This window comes from Macrobrachium nipponense, chromosome 4, assembly GCF_015104395.2.
Source record: "Macrobrachium nipponense isolate FS-2020 chromosome 4, ASM1510439v2, whole genome shotgun sequence".
Lineage (NCBI taxonomy): Eukaryota > Metazoa > Arthropoda > Malacostraca > Decapoda > Palaemonidae > Macrobrachium > Macrobrachium nipponense.
In genome coordinates, this window is record NC_061100.1 from 121,608,348 (window position 1) to 121,624,126 (window position 15,779).

The following is a 15,779-nucleotide window of genomic DNA, read 5'->3' on the forward strand; positions in this document are numbered from 1 at the left end:
CAGTTGTTTCATAGTGCAACTGCCAGGTTTTCCTCCTGTTACACCTTTCGAACCAGTTTACCCTCCATTTCCTTCCCAGTGGTGAATGACCTTAAAGGACCCAGTGTTTGGCCTTTGGCCTCTTAAATTCTCCTTCAGTTAGGATTACATGAGCATGAATATGATTGTATATGTACATATGTAAACATGCAAGAGAGAGAGAGAGAGAGAGAGAGAGAGAGAGAGAGAGAGAGAGAGAGAGAGAGAGAGAGCATAATTGTTATTGCTTCCTTTGACCGTTCCTATAGTATTCGATAACCATTAATGGAAAACTAGTATAAAAAATAATGTTATGACGAATTTTGGGGGTCAATATGGGACTACTTTACCATACAATAAAGAGTATCGATTTCCCATGCTCATAGAGGACAAATCTTCCATTGATGGAAATCATGTGGGGGAATCGAATTACTTGATGTTGCTATGAATATATAAATCAATTCTGCTATAATCCCCGGAATAGAATAACGAAGCTGGTGAACAGAGGGGTCGGAAGTTAGCTTAGTAACGAAGAAAGTGGTAATGACTTGAATTGAGGCCAACGGTCGGAAGTCAGCAAAAGCTTCTACGTAATCGGAAAGAGTGGCCTGTGTCTTTTCATAAAACCATAGTAGCATCCGCTCTAGAAAACTTTCTCTTTTATCTTTCAGGGAGAATGTTATCCAAAGCCATCTTCTTCTGGGTATGCACCGAATTCCTCGCACGAAACACAGAAGGTAAAAATATCTCTCCAGTTTGACTTGAAGTGAGTGTGAGACGCCAGGTAGGTCTGAGTTTCTCAAGTTAGGAGTCGATGATTTAAGAGTGCCATTAAAACTATTAATTTTGCTGTAACTGTTGTGAGTCCAAGAAAGAGGGGGTAATTTTTGCAGATAAAACATTTTTGAAGATGGATTCCTTGTAGTACTTAAGGGAACACGTTCAGTAAGGTGAAATCGTAACGTTTTTTTGACCCTTGTGTGAATACTTTGTGGGTCACTGCTTTCTGCATTGACCTATTATTTAAAACTTCATTTTTCATTCGTCATTAGTCCCAGTAGTACTTGGCCTATGGCCTAGACCCGGTACTCCATTTCATGTCGATCCTTCGGGCTAGCCCTGTGAGAGCCGGTAATCAGCTTAGTAGTCTGGTTAAATGAAACTGTGAAGAATTTACTTTTCAAAGAATATTCTTTGGTAAGCAAAGTATGTCCACTGAAAGGGCAACAAAAACCATGAATGTTAGTAGCATATTTTGACTAAATGACGAACGTTCTCCCAAGCTGAAACGTTTTGCAAGCGGCTTCCCTAGAAGTCGGGGCAAATTACTCGTATATTTGGATTTTATCTTCCCAGTCATTAATATCCAAAACTCTACGTACCCTTATTGCCCATGCGTGCGCAATTTTTAAATCGAGAAATTCATTATTTTCTTAAATTTCATAGGGAAATAATGAGGTAAAATTTAGCCCAGTAACTTCTTTTACTTTCAAAAGCATTTCTTGAACCTTGCAATTTCTTCACGCCCCTTTTCGATTGAGTTTCTTGAAACGAGGCCAGACCAAGCAATCAATTATGAATGTCAGACATGAATACTGAAAATATTTCTCTAGCAACGGTATATCAGTGAAATTCTTTCACAGGTTCCAGTCCTCCAGCTGTAGCAGATGACGAAGTTCTAGTCCTATCCCTTCAGGAGTCGGGGAGGCCCTCCTCTGAGAGTTACGCCAGGTTGTTGACTCCTTTTCCAGAACTCAGGTCCTTTACAGTCTGCTACTGGCTGAAGCTGGGCAGATTTCGAGAAGAATCCACCCTCATGTCCTATGCAGCGACTGATGACAAGGACAACGAGATCAGAATGGGTATGTGGGTATTATCAACATCGTGCTGTATTATGATTTTAATGCCCTGATATTGGGTATTTCATGTTAGTCATTATCATTATTAACCCTGTTCACATGGAATAAGCACACAGGAACCATTGACTAGAAATTCAAGCTTCCAGAGAATGTTGGTTTCGTCCCCCCAACCGCAGACCTCACACTACAGCAGTAACTGGTCATGATACAGAGCTAATGATTTTTCAGCGCCCTGGGGAGACGCGAACTCGCGACATCTGAGTGGCATACCGCGACACTAAACACTATACCAGCATATTTTAGGAAAGAAAGATAACACTATAAGATCCTTAGTGAGAATGACATTTTATGGCACTGATTCCTTGAGAATGGGTAAATGTGTTCGTGATAAACAAAATGTGTTACTGTAGATCTTCGATGGAGGCTATGTTGCGTTTATGTGGATCACTATGGAGCTAATATATAAGATAAGATGTGGACTTTTGGGTTGTCAAACAGTATAAATACTGCTATATTTTCCTACATGAACGATATTATGTATTGACTAATAGTCCATACAAACTTTTGAAAAATATTTTGTTTTCGTTCCATTGACGATTGCAAACATGCATTTCTTATACTTATTCGTATATTAGTATCATTCTAAAGGGTAAAACAATCATTGAGATCAGCAAGTGCAGGAAAGAGATCGCTGGGGCCCCAAGTAGGCACTGAGATGTAGAATTCAGGTAGCGAGATATACCAAGTAGAAACATTAAATCGAGCACGGCTTTGGCCACTATCGGTTTGTTTTTATCAGTGTCCTTCAGTGAGAAAAATATAAGCTTATGCATAATCAGTTACCTCTTAGAAGTAGCTCCACGTTGGCCGAGTGCATTTCGCGCTCGGCTACCAACCCGGTGGTCCGAAGTTCGATTCTCGGCTCGGCCAACGCGGAACCAGAGGAACTTAGAAATTAATTTCTCGATACAATGTGGTTCGGATCCCACAATAAGTTGTAGTCCCGTTGCTAAGTAATCAATTGATTCCTAGTCGCGAAAAAATCTCTAATCCTTCGGGCCAGCCCTAAGAGAGCTGTTAATCAGCTCAGTGGTCTGGTAAAACTAAGATATACTTAACTTAACCTCTTAGAAGTTGTATAGGTGAGCAGTTCTTCGACAAGAAACCGAAAGTGAATTGCTGTTCCTTGTTTGGCAGACCACCGTCTGACAGGTTACAGAGTCGCCCTGAGAGGTGGATGGGCTATAACAGACATTCAAACTCCTCTCAGGCACTGGACGCACTTCTGCTTCGGATATACTCTTGGTAGTGACGACTGGCAAATTTTCGTTGATGGTGAGAAACAAGCTCAAGGGACCATGGTCACAGAAAGTGGATACTTAGTATCTAATGGAAGTTATGTCATTGGTAAGTTCGTCTAAATTCTATAATAATCTCTCTCTCTCTCTCTCTCTTCCTTGTCCAAGCACATGCTTCTTACTCTTCCACTGTCAAACCTATCATCTGTCTAACTTTATCATTCGCCTTCCCGGGTATTTTCTCAATGTTGTGCCTCTATAATTCTTGAAGTCTTCTCTGTTATCCTTACTTGTCTACTAAGGGACACTGATTCCTGTCACTCATTGTTTTGGAAACTTTATCAACCAGACATATCACAGAAATCTTGATCAGCTAGCCAAGCACACTTTTACCGTCAAATCTTGGCATTGTTCCATTTTTCAGCATCTTCACTCCCTACTTACATCCTTTGCAGTAATTTTCACAGACATTTTCAAACACCCTAACGCTTTAATCCCGTCGTCTCTCTTTTGTCTTCTATATTCAGCAGATCCTAAAAATATTCCCAATAGACCAGAGACCTCATTTTTTTTTCCTTTGCATCTTTCAATCTGAGAACTGTTTGTTTATTGCTTCCTTGTAAAACAACTTAGAAAAGGTTTTACTGCGATCTTGCATCTCTGTTTTCTTTTCATTATTCTGCTGTTAAAATCTAGTTTAAATATTTGTAAATACGCTTAAAACTGCTCTGTTATCAAGTAGCTCATCTCATTTGCAAACAGAATCAAAATCATTTACCTGAAAGTCCCATCATTTCCAAGAAAAAAAAAATTGATAACATTCCTACCTGTGGGACCAATTACAGGTCAGGAACAAGATTCATTCGGCGGCGGGTTTCAGCGGGACCAGAGTTTCAGCGGAGAAATAACAGAACTGGATTTTTGGGATGAAACCATCAGCGATGAAAGTATAAAAGAGGTATGTTATTTCCTGTGGGTCTATTGGACAGTGAGATATTCGCGTTTTGGCTGTAGTAGATTTACATCAAGTATGCATCTGATGTCTATACTCTGTTTTTTTCCATCTGTCCATCCGCCTGTGGTGTTTGCGTATGGTAACACTGCGTCCCGGGCTTTAGATAGTTAAGCAATGTGTAAGTTTTAGGTAAATAAAAGGATATCTGGGCGTACATTTGCAACTGAAAAGTGTTTTAATAATTTACTGTATACGAATTACACCGTTAATATTCGAAATAGGATATTGTTATTATTGTTGAATGTAAGATGAATGTAACCATCTAAAGCCCGGGACGCAGTGTTACCATACGCTAACACCACAGTCGGATGGACAGATGGAAAAAAACAAGAGTATAGGCCAGTCCCTTACGACGCTCCTGATTGGCTGTTGATAAGCCAATCACAGGGCTGGACACCTTCAGGCTCTCGAGAGAGTTCACGGATGCAGGATGTCTGTTCCACCTCTCCTGAGGGATACTTTTGAAAGCTGTATCTTTCAGGAGAGATGGAAAATACATCCTGCCCATGTGAACTCAAGAGAGAGACTGAGAGTTTCCAGCCCGATGATTGGCTTATCAACAGCCAATCAGGAGCGTCGTTAGGGACGGGCCTAGGCATCAGATGCACGCTTGGACTTGATGTGAATCTACTATAGTGTCGTCAGTCATCTCATAAAGTTCAATGTAGGTAGTATTACTGCAAATTTTCATAAATCAGTTCCATAATCATTTTGGCTTAGGAACGTAGTAAAGGTTCTATTATATTATGGTTATAGTCGCAACTACAAACGAAATAACAAAATCCTTACTCCATAAATCTCAATTTTTGTACGATACTTTTGAATCACGCTTGAAGATAAACATGTCACACATGTAAAAAATAAAAGATTTTCCAAGAATATACGTACATTTATCAGCTGGCGCAGTGCAGAGATACTCAACAGGGCAAGGTCCTTGGATGGGCAACTCAAACATGGGAGATTGGCGGTGAAGTTGCATGGTCGGTGGAGAACAAATCTAGGATTTGTGAAAGGTCAACCAGGAGGTGGATCATATTTCCGGACAGGTTTGATCTGAAAGCAGCCATCAGACTTTGTAAGGTACAAGATATTTTTATTAGTTAAAAGCTAAACCACAAGTCTATTGAGATAGAAAAAGAAGGCATGCCGCCCCCTTCTCTCTCTCTCTCTCTCTCTCTCTCTCTCTCTCTCTCTCTCTCTCTCTCTCTCTCTCTCTCTCTCTCTCTCTCTCTCTCTCTCTCTCTCTACAATTTATGACATCGCATCCCACTTCTGTATCTGGTTCCGTTTTTGGTGAACTGGACACATTTTTAGTTTTTTACATTGGGCAAGAAAGGAATGTAATTTGATTTAGCATAGGGAACATATTCAGCTTAAAGGAAAAACCATCTAGGTCAGTCATGCCAGAGATAAGAATTCAGAAACAAAGTCTGGCAAAACATCCAATTATAGTGATGAGCTAAATTAATAAATTGAATGTTAAAAATAATGTAGTTTATCTATAAACAAGTATTGAAAGAAAACGTTATTTTTGTTTTGAAAGAAAAAGGTAATTTATAGGTAACTACGCTATTAAACAAAGGTCTCTCAGTGGAAACACTATGACAAAAACGTCATGCAGTTTCAATATTATATCAAAAGAGATGGTTTGTTGCAGATTTATGGCTAGCTATTCAATATTATAAACTATTTACAGGTACTCTCGTTCAAGTTGCATTGATTCCCATCAATATCAGAATAATAGAACAATTAGGTATACGGTAAAAGATAGTGTGAGGAGTGGACAAAGAGGCAGGTAGAAGTGTACTGATTTTTATTACAGGTAAAGGAAATTGAAATATATACGGCGTGCGGGCGGAAATGTGGTATCTGATCAGCGAGAGAGTAAAAATTGGCCGGCGATAACCGATTTGTGTTTCTTGTGAGACAACTTAGAATATAAAAGCATCAAAACGTGATCTTAGAAAATAAAAGCATACAAAACATGATCTTATATGATATATACATTGGCAGAAAGCCCGCTGAACGCTCTCAAGGAGGGAAGTAAGAACAACGCGATTGTGGGAATATGTACAGAGGAATTGCGGATAAAGCATTGTCCTTACAAATACTCGCCCCCTTCCCACCCCTAAGACAATAATTAGGGCGTAATTGTTGGATGATTTAGTGAGCTTCTGATTGCTACTCGCGGGAGTGTGTGGGCCGGCGGAGGCGGCCTCAGGTGCGCGGTAGATCCTCGGCCTCAGAGTCCTCGGGGGTTTCCGGAGACGGGATGCCTCCCCTGGGGTGATCCTTGGGGGCTTCGACCGTCTTCCGAAGGCGGCCACGGCTACGACTGGGCGGTTTGGTGACTAACGGTTGCTCCGTGCTGAGGAGGCGGCGTGAGGCGTCCAACGGGTTCCGCGTCGGCGCGCTCTTCGTCCATCAGGAAGGCTGGTTTCAGTCAGTCGATCGTGACCCAATCCTCGCGACCATTTAAGGAGATGAAGTATGCCTTGTCGATGCGTCGGAGGACGCGGAAGGGACCTCGGTAGGGCCTCGTCAGTGGCGGGCGGCGGGCGTCATCCCTGGTGAAGACGTGTTTGCAGGATGATAGGGCCTTCGGGAGGAAGTGTTTGTTTCTGTCGCAGAAGGTCTTGATGCAGGGCGTGAATTTTCCAGCGGATTCCCGAAGTCTGGCTATGGAGACGTCTGCGTCGTCGGCGTTGGTCGGGAAGAACTCGCCTGGGACTGCCAATAGTTCCCTGTACACCTTCTCCACAGGTGATACCTCGCCATTCGCCCGAGGTGCAGCGCGCAATTAGGGATGCCTTGAGCGATCGGTGGACTCTTTCCACCATGCCGTTAGCCGCTGGGTTGTAGGCGGTGGTGGCGTGGAGCGACATCCCCATCAGGTGGGCCAGGGAGGTCCAAAACTCCGACAGGAAAACAGGTCCACGGTCCGTCATGATATCATCAGGCACTCTGAATCGGCTGATCCAGCTGGTGAGAAGGGCTTCGGCGCATGCTTTGATGGTTGCATCCGACATCGGCGTCACCTCTGGCCACCTGGTGGAGCGGTCGATTATCGTCAGGAGGTGTCTGGTGCCTTCAGACGGAGGCAGGGGACCCATGACGTCTACATGAATGTGGGCCGAATCTTCGTTTCGGCTGCGGGAACTTCACTACGCCCGATTCTGTGTACCAGCTTATTTTGCTTGATTGGCACGGGACGCAATTCCTGGCCCACTCTCGAGGGTCCTTCCGAATTCCGTGCCATAAGAACTTCTCTGTCAGGCGCATCGTCGTCCGGCGCGAGGGATGCGAGGACCCGTGTATAACGTTGAATACCGCCCTCCTGTGGGAGGCTGGGATCAGCGGGCGGGGGCGGCCCGTGCTGGTGTCGCAGAGGAGCGTTGTGCCTGCGGGTCCGAAGGGCACGTCCTCCCACTTGAGGGAGGTGAGGGCTGTGCAGTATGCGGCAGTCTCCAGGTCGGCGGCCTGTTCCTGGGCGAGGTCTTTGTAATCGATCCCGAGGTGGACAGCGTTGATCTCTATCCTCAAGAGGGCGTCAGCCACGGGGTTCTTCTCGCTGGGGACGTAGTGGATGGTGCAGCCAAACTCGGCGGTGGCTGCCAGGTGCCTCTGTTGTCTTGCTGACCAGGCGTCGCCCGCCTTGGTGAAGGTGTGCACCAAGGGGCGGTGGTCTGTCCTGATGGTGAAGGGAGAGCCGTCGAGGAGGTAGCGGAAGTGGCGCACTGCTTTGTACACAGCCAGGAGCTCGCAGTCGAACGTGCTGTATCTCGTCTCGGCGGGCGACAGTTTTCTACTGTAGAAGGCGAGCGACTGGGGAACCCCCTGGACCATCTGTTCGAGGACGGCCCCACAAGCGACGTTACTGGCTTCAGTGGTGAGGCGTAAGGGCACAGTGGGGTCCTGCTGGGACAAGGTGGTAACCCTGGCGAGGGCTATCTTCGTGTTGTGGAAGGCCTGCACCTGCTCTGCCTCTCACGTCAGGTTCTTTGGTTTGCACTTCAGGACCTGTGTTAGAGGGGACATGGTGCAGGCAATATTGGGGATAAACCGGCGGTAGTAATTCACCATTCCAATGAATTCTTGCAGGGCCTTGACTGTAGTTGGGGTCGGGAACTTCTGCACCGCATCCACCTTTGAGGCCATAGGGCGCACGCCTGCTGCGGAGATCTCGTGTCCGAGGAAGTCCACCCTCTCGGCGCCGAAGGATGTACTTGTCAAATGAGACGACCAACCCGTTTTCCTGCAGGCATTTCAGAACTGCTTGGACATGGTGTAGGTGCTCCTCCGGGGACCTGGAAAAAATCAAGATATCGTCGACGTAGCAGACGCAGAAGGGCAGGTCCCCCAAGATGCTGTCCATCAGGCGCTAGAAGGTGGCCCCTGCATTTCTCAGGCCGAAGGTTGAGTAATGGAAGACGTAGGAGCTGAAAGGCGTGATGATGGCGGTCTTGGGAACGTCCTCGGGATGTACTGGAACCTGAAAGTAAGATTTTTAAAAATCCATTTTTGTGAAGATTTTTGCTCCATGGAGGGCCCCGGTCAAGTCCTGCATGTTTGGCAAGGGGTAGTAATCGGGGATCGTTGTGAGGTTGAGTCTCCGGTAGTCTCCGCAGGGCCTCCAGGTGCCTTCAGGTTTCTGTACCATGTGGAGGGGCTAGGCCCAAGGGCTTGGCGCTTTCTGGCAGATACCCATTCGTTCCATTTCCGAGAACGCCCTTTTTGCATCCTGAAGGCGGCCCGGAGGGAGTCGTCGGAACTTTGCGTGCGTCGGGGGCCCCGTGGTGGTGATGTGGTGGAATATTCCATGTTTAGGCGGCGTTCCAGCTAACTGACGAAGTTCCGGTTTGAAGACTTCTGGGAACTACTGCAGGAGGCTACCGTACTTGTGCGGGGCGATGTGCAAATTGTGGGGGCGCCTGGGCCCGCTGTGAGTGGTAGGGAATGGTATGTCCCCATGTCGAGGAGGCGCTTGCAGCTCACGTCCACCAGGAGGCCATTATGCCAGGAAGTCCGCCCCCAGTAGTGGAACCCAAGATGGAGATTTCGAGGGACTTCGTCCCTTAGGAGTGGATGGGGGTCCTGTTTGCGGCAATGAGGGCGGTTGGGCTATCTGGCCCGCGGCTGTGGTCTTCTCCTGACGGTGGGAATATCGAATGCATCGCCCCGGTGTCTACCAGCATCCTCCGGCCGGATATCGCGTAGCAGACATAGAATTCTACGGCGTGTGGTTCCGACGAGGCCGCTGCCACAGACGAACTTTGGTTTTGTCTGCCGTCGCCGTTTTTTGACTGCTGGAAGGTGCAGGGGCTTTCGCATCTTTTGGAGTGCCTTCCGAACATCCTGTGGTAGTAGCACCAGGAGTTTTTGCCCCGCTGCAGGTCGGAGGTCTTCCTCTGGGTCATGGCGCCGACCTCCTGTGTTGGGTCATCTTCTTCCTCTTCCTTCTCTGCTGCTAGGCACATGGAAGATCGGGGAGCAGCGAGCTTCACAGCCTTGTTCGACAGCGTTAGCTTTTTAGCTCTCTCCATGAATTTGTCATTGGGGAGGGTATATGCATCGGTTAGCTGTCCTCAGACCTCTGGCTCAAGTTGCCGAAGGAATATTTTGCGACCCAGGCATATCTCCATCTTCTTCCTGTCAGGACCTACATCAGGCAGGTGGAGGAGGCCCATCACCATGTCCCAAGCATCCTCTGGGTCGGCGCCTCGCATCGGGTTTGTGACGAGGTGCGGCTCTCTCCATGACGGGAGTAGTGTAGGCACTTACGAGTCTTTTCTTTAGTTCGTCGAGTGCAACTGGTTCGGTCTGTGCCCATCCGGTCAGCCAGGGTGTTATTTGATTATACACATCTGTCGGAAGGACTGATATGACGAGGTCAGCCTGCAGCACCTTGTCCGAGAGTCCTGCGAGCTGGAATTGCCCTTCAGCTCAGATGAACAAGGCGCTTCAGTCCTGTGTTGCAAAAGGGGGTAGCTTGACAGCCTGAGCGGCGGCTGTGCACGAAGCGCCGGCATTGAGGCAGAGGAGGCCTGGGTTTCTCACGCGGAACTGTCTGCTTCCATTGTCCACTCTCACAGAAACGGTCGACAGAAGTCGCAAATGGCGGGCCAAACCGTTTGAGGAACGTCTGATTACACCTGGGGAAGGGATGTTGTATTTAGTCCGTTAGAGGTGTTGGTTTTTCCCGCCGCTGGATCTTTCAGAGATCTAAACTGAGGCGCCGTGTGAGTCCACTAAAGATCTCTGAAGTCGAGCGGCGGTAGTTAGTCCCTTAATGGCTTAGCCAAAATCGCTTGGGTCACCGTCCAAACCGGGAGGTCACCAGTTGTGAGGAGTGGACAAAGAGGCAGGTAGAAAAGTACTGATTTTTATTACAGGTAAAGGAAATTCAAATATACAGCATGCGGGCGGAAATGTGGTATCCGACCAGCGAGAGAGTAAAAATGGGTTGGCGATAGCCGATTTGTGTTTCTTGTGAGACATATAACTTAGAATATAAAAGCATACAAAACATGATCTTATATGATATATACATTGGCGGAAAGCCCGCTGACCGCTCTCAAGGAGGGAAGTAAGAACAACACGATTGTAGGAATATGTACAGAGGAATTGCGGATAAAGCGTTGTCCTTACAATAGATTAATTTGGTTATATCGGAGAGAGAGAGAGAGAGAGAGAGAGAGAGAGAGAGAGAGAGAGAGAGAGAGAGAGATTTTGATTGTGAGCCAGGTATTCACTATGGTTTTTTTATAATTACAATATCGGCAAAAATAAACTAAACATAGTATAACCGTATTAGATAACATTTGAATTATTTTCATTTCATTCTTAATTTGTTCTTCAGTTCAGAGCAAATAAAACAATTAAGGAAAATTAATTTGATTAAAATAATGTTCATTTTTAAAGGCTGCAAGTGGTGGTCTCTTAGTTCCTCAGACGGATGACGAGAACTCTCTGCTGTACGAATCATCCAAAGACAGAGCACAACAGTGTTCTGGCGGCCAGGGCTCCTCTTACATGTGGCTAGGTGCGAACGACGAAGTGAACGAGGGCCAGTGGGTATCCTGGGCTACTGAAGAGCCCATTGGCTGGGAGGGCCCTTGGAGAGGTTTAGGACCCAATGGGGGAACTGCCGAAAACTGCATGGTGATGTTAGCAGGAGACTTTCCAAGCATGTGGTCTGATATAGCTTGTCTGGACACTTACTCATTCTGCGTTCCCTGCGAATTCAAGCAGCTGACTTCGTTGCACCTAAAGGGCGCTGCCCTTTGCAATAGTTCCCCCTTCAATCAGCAGTATTTTCTAGACAGCGAGAAAAATGGTCGTCCATTCTTTGCTGGATTCTTTCATTCGGATATTTACTGGGATCCTTTGAGTGGATCCTGGACTCTGCAGTCTTTAAAAGTAAGTAGTTCCTTAGACTGGACTCAGGGGCAGGCAGACAGAAAATTAAATGATTTTCAGTAATAGAGATACAATTACTGTACTGAGGTGTCAGAGGGATATATAGCTTATCAGAGAAATGAACAAGCCAGATTCTTATATATTAACGATCAAAGTGATACACTGATCAGAGCTGCAGAGGTCATGATTTTTATATAGAATTTCAGACTGCTTCAAAGTAATTCACGTTAACAGAGTCAGTTTGTGTCCATTTCACAAAGCTTATGGTCTGTCGATTCTAACTATCCTTTGAAGAGGTGAATGGAAAACTAATTTGTAATAAGAAAATGACATAGATTTTAATAATATGACTGAGTTGCCATGTTATGAGAACCCTTCAATCTATCACATTCCCACTTTATATGTATATAATGTATATATACATATGTGTGTGTATATATTTGTATATATAATGTATATTTTTGTCTTTAGGAACCTGGAGCACAAGCAAGATGGACGGTTAGAAACGAAGGCCAGTATCCATTCGGCACACACGACTGGATTTTGCTGGGAGAAGTTTGTGGGATGTTACCAGGCACCGTCGTTCCATTGACTATATCAGTATGCCGCATCGGACAATTCACATGCGCCGACGGCACCTGCATTAATCTAACTAGCCGTTGTGACCTCAGGGTCGACTGCCCTGACCAAAGCGACGAGTCAGCTTGTTCGCTCTTGGATATACCCGAGGGGTATCATACTGATATCCCTCCCCCGTACGTCAAAGGAGAGCCCTTGCCTGTATATTTCATTCTAGAATTGACGTCTTTCCCTTCGATTATCACTCAAGACTTGACGCTCACTGCGAACTTCAAGCTTTCGTTGCGGTGGCGAGACCTGAGGATTAATTTCCTCAACCTCAAGGATGACGGGAGCCTCAACGTACTGCCGCCTGGAATGGCGACTTCCATCTGGACGCCCAAGGTGTTCTTCAGCAATGCGCAGAAGAACGTCCACACAAACTTAGACCAAGGGGCTCGCGTAGAGTGCGTTCGTCAGGGTCCTTCTGTGCCAGGACCTCCGAGTAACCCAGTTGAAGGTAAGAAGTCACAAGGAACTCTAGAAACTCTTCATGATAGCGAAGAGGAAAATGTAATTGATAATAGTTGGAGTTGCTACCTAAGAAATCCTTTCTGACATGTGAAAAATTGCTAATGGATATGGCTTAAGTAACACCTTTCGAATATTTCTAACCTAAATTTCATATAAAGTAGATTATATTTCTAAAATTGATAGGTATAATTTGCAACCTGTCACTCATGTTTTGAAATGAAGCATTCAATTCAGTATAGCTTTTATAAAGTATATTACACCAATATTGTAAATTGTAAAGTTGAACTCACGACAGGAAAGTGAAATAGTTAACCAAGGTCAAGTTATGATGCATAAAATGGAATGGTTCAGATATTTTCATCAAATCTTTTTAATTATGGACAAAGTTTCAGTTCATTTTCATCTCCGCTTCGTGAATGCTTCTAGTTTATGTCATGCGTACGTAGTGGGCATCCTATTTCACTTAAAAATTTATTTTCCTTCCTATTGCTTTGAAGAATTTTCATAGTTAGTGCCTAGGTGCTTATTCATGCAGTTTTTCATATATTGATATTGATATTCATTGATAATGGAAGATCTTGCATAAATTCTAATGTAAGAAATGGCAATCCACAAGGTTAATTTAACGGAAATTCTTGCATATTAAATTAGATATTTTTCTTATGATTAACAATAATATGAAATCATGACTTTCAGTTGATTACGAACACAATCACAAAAGCTCTTCAAAGAAATTTTAAATACGCAATTTCAGTGAATATCTTCTCTGGACATGAAAACAGCATCGAGATGAGTCAGTTTTACAGCGTTACCTACACCTGTGACTTCAACCTTGAAATGTTTCCTTTTGATTCACAAGTGAGTAGATTTTATTCTACGTAAAATAGGTAGCTATATGTCTCTCGATAAACACTCCTGTTTCTTTGAGAATGTTTGGTTTCTGGATGATACTGTCGTTTTCTGCCTCCTTCCGTATGATTTGTTATGCCAATTCTTGGAGCGAAGACTGACCTATTGAAGTTAGAAATAGTAGTGCATCGAGTTTAGGCCAAACACTGGGACCTATGAGGTCATTCAGCGCTGGAAAGGAAATTGAGAATAGAAACGTTTGAAAAATGTAACAGGAGGAAAACCTGGCAGTTGCACTATGAAAGATGGAAGAAAGAGAATATGAATATTGGTACAGTAAAAGGAATTAAAGGGATTGCGGCTAGTGAACGAAGGGACGCTGCAAAGAACCTTTAGTAAATGCCTACCGTGCACCCATTGAGGTGCACTGGTGGCACTATCCTCGTACAAGGAATGTTGAAGTTAGGGTTCATTGAGCCTGAGCAGCCGTGGGCATAGGCTTATTCGTGAAGGTTACATGGTACTAGGGCTTAGTAATCATAGTTGAATCCCGGCTGGTCTTATGAAGGAGCAAATCTGTGATCATTAATATTAGCATTAGCTGGTAATAACTTTCCCTAGAATAGCCATTTTCTCACTCGTATTGTTTTAAAGTAATTTATTAATTATTGCAATACCGTTGCTTGAAGGGAAAGAAATGTTGAGTAATACATCGGTTTTAATCGTATTAAAAAAATATGTGAAAAAGAGAGCTTCGGTGATTGTGCTTGGGTTTCCTTTTCCGTGGGACTGAAATTTATTAAGAAGACTGACAAAACTAATGCTTGGCGAAGGAGGCCCATCAATCAAAGTTAGGCAATGCTAAGACAAAAAAATGTCGATGGTTTCGAGGGCTTAGTGGGCAGAAATTTATTTTTGTTCTAGAAAAGCGCACTGCAGAAGATCCACTGGATGTTGAATATAAGCTTTGTTTATTTAATTTTGTACTTGGACAACCTTTAGCGGGTTGTGAGATTATTTTTCATAAACATCTTTATCATTATGTACATACTTTAATAAAGGTCTTATTGGTGTACGTAAACTAACTTTTAGGATGACCGCTTTTTGGAAAATCTTGGACATTACCTATGTATCAGGTTCATTGCCACGAGATTGTTCTATGTTACTATTCTTAAGGTTAAAGGTATAACAACTTCAAGTTTATGTGGCTCATCATCTTTCAGGTTTGCTCTCTCCAGTTCACAATGGAATCCGGTTCGTCTTCCTATCTTCGCCTGATCCCAGTCAACAATACTTACAGAGGCAGAAGGAATCTTATTGAGTATACAATAAGTAAGTAATAAAATCAATTTTACGTCTGATTTCAGGAAGAATTGTGTAGACACTCAATTTTTCATGTACGTCTGATTTCAGGAAGAAATGTGTAGTCACTCGATTTTTCATGTACGTCTGATTTCAGTAAGAAATGTATAGACGCTGGATTTTTTATTTATTCATTTCCTTAAATACTACTACACAGTTTTATTTTATTAGTTTGAGTGTCTGATTTGTCTCTCTCTCGACCACTGCGCGTGTTCGCTCTAAAGACGACATAACTTCGTGGGAGGAACCCGTCGGAGATTTTTCGTCGGTCCACGTTCGAGTCGACTTCTAAGAATAATATCTTTTTGGTTTCATATCTATTCATTATTTATCTAAATCATGGGTTCTCAAAGTGGTCGATATCGACCCCCAGGGGACACTAGGATTATCCAAGGGGTCTATGCATAGTTAGGGGGTCAACAGGGGGTCGATGAATAACTGACGTGTCGGAGAATTAAGTTACATATAATCGTACATCTAAAGCTCAAAACATATTTTCTTACCAGGTGTTGATTTCTTTATCATACTGAGTGTCAAGTACTAATCTAATATTACTCTAATTGATTCTGACATCGGTTTTTTTTTTTAAATATTAAACTTCATAAGGGGGTCGAGGAGTTAAAAAGTTTGAGAACTCCTCACCTAATTGGATGATAATCTTACTCGAGAACCGTTGAGTTATTTCAGTATTTCATATCACAAGTCAGTAGTGCATTACGACCTTTTTGCCGCTGTGATGAATTCTTGAAACACTCACATAATAATAGAAAGTCACTTGATGATAATGGTTCATTTTATATCTTTCCAGACATCTAACTCGTTGCCCAAGACTTCCTATTTTAAGCTGGTGGACGTTTGGCTCTTCTT

At 44.1% G+C, this 15,779-nt stretch overlaps 1 protein-coding gene across 1 annotated transcript; it reads left to right on the plus strand.

The window, feature by feature from the left end:
* The first annotated feature begins 694 nt into the window (after window positions 1-694).
* LOC135211492 (uncharacterized) lies at window positions 695-15,728 on the plus strand. The gene is made up of 9 exons (XM_064244799.1): window positions 695-755; window positions 1,662-1,880; window positions 3,075-3,284; window positions 4,021-4,133; window positions 11,112-11,609; window positions 12,081-12,687; window positions 13,456-13,559; window positions 14,774-14,882; window positions 15,721-15,728. Exons 1-9 carry the CDS (start codon window positions 695-697, stop codon window positions 15,726-15,728), a joined length of 1,929 nt encoding a protein of 642 aa, XP_064100869.1.
* The last annotated feature ends 51 nt before the right edge of the window (window positions 15,729-15,779 follow it).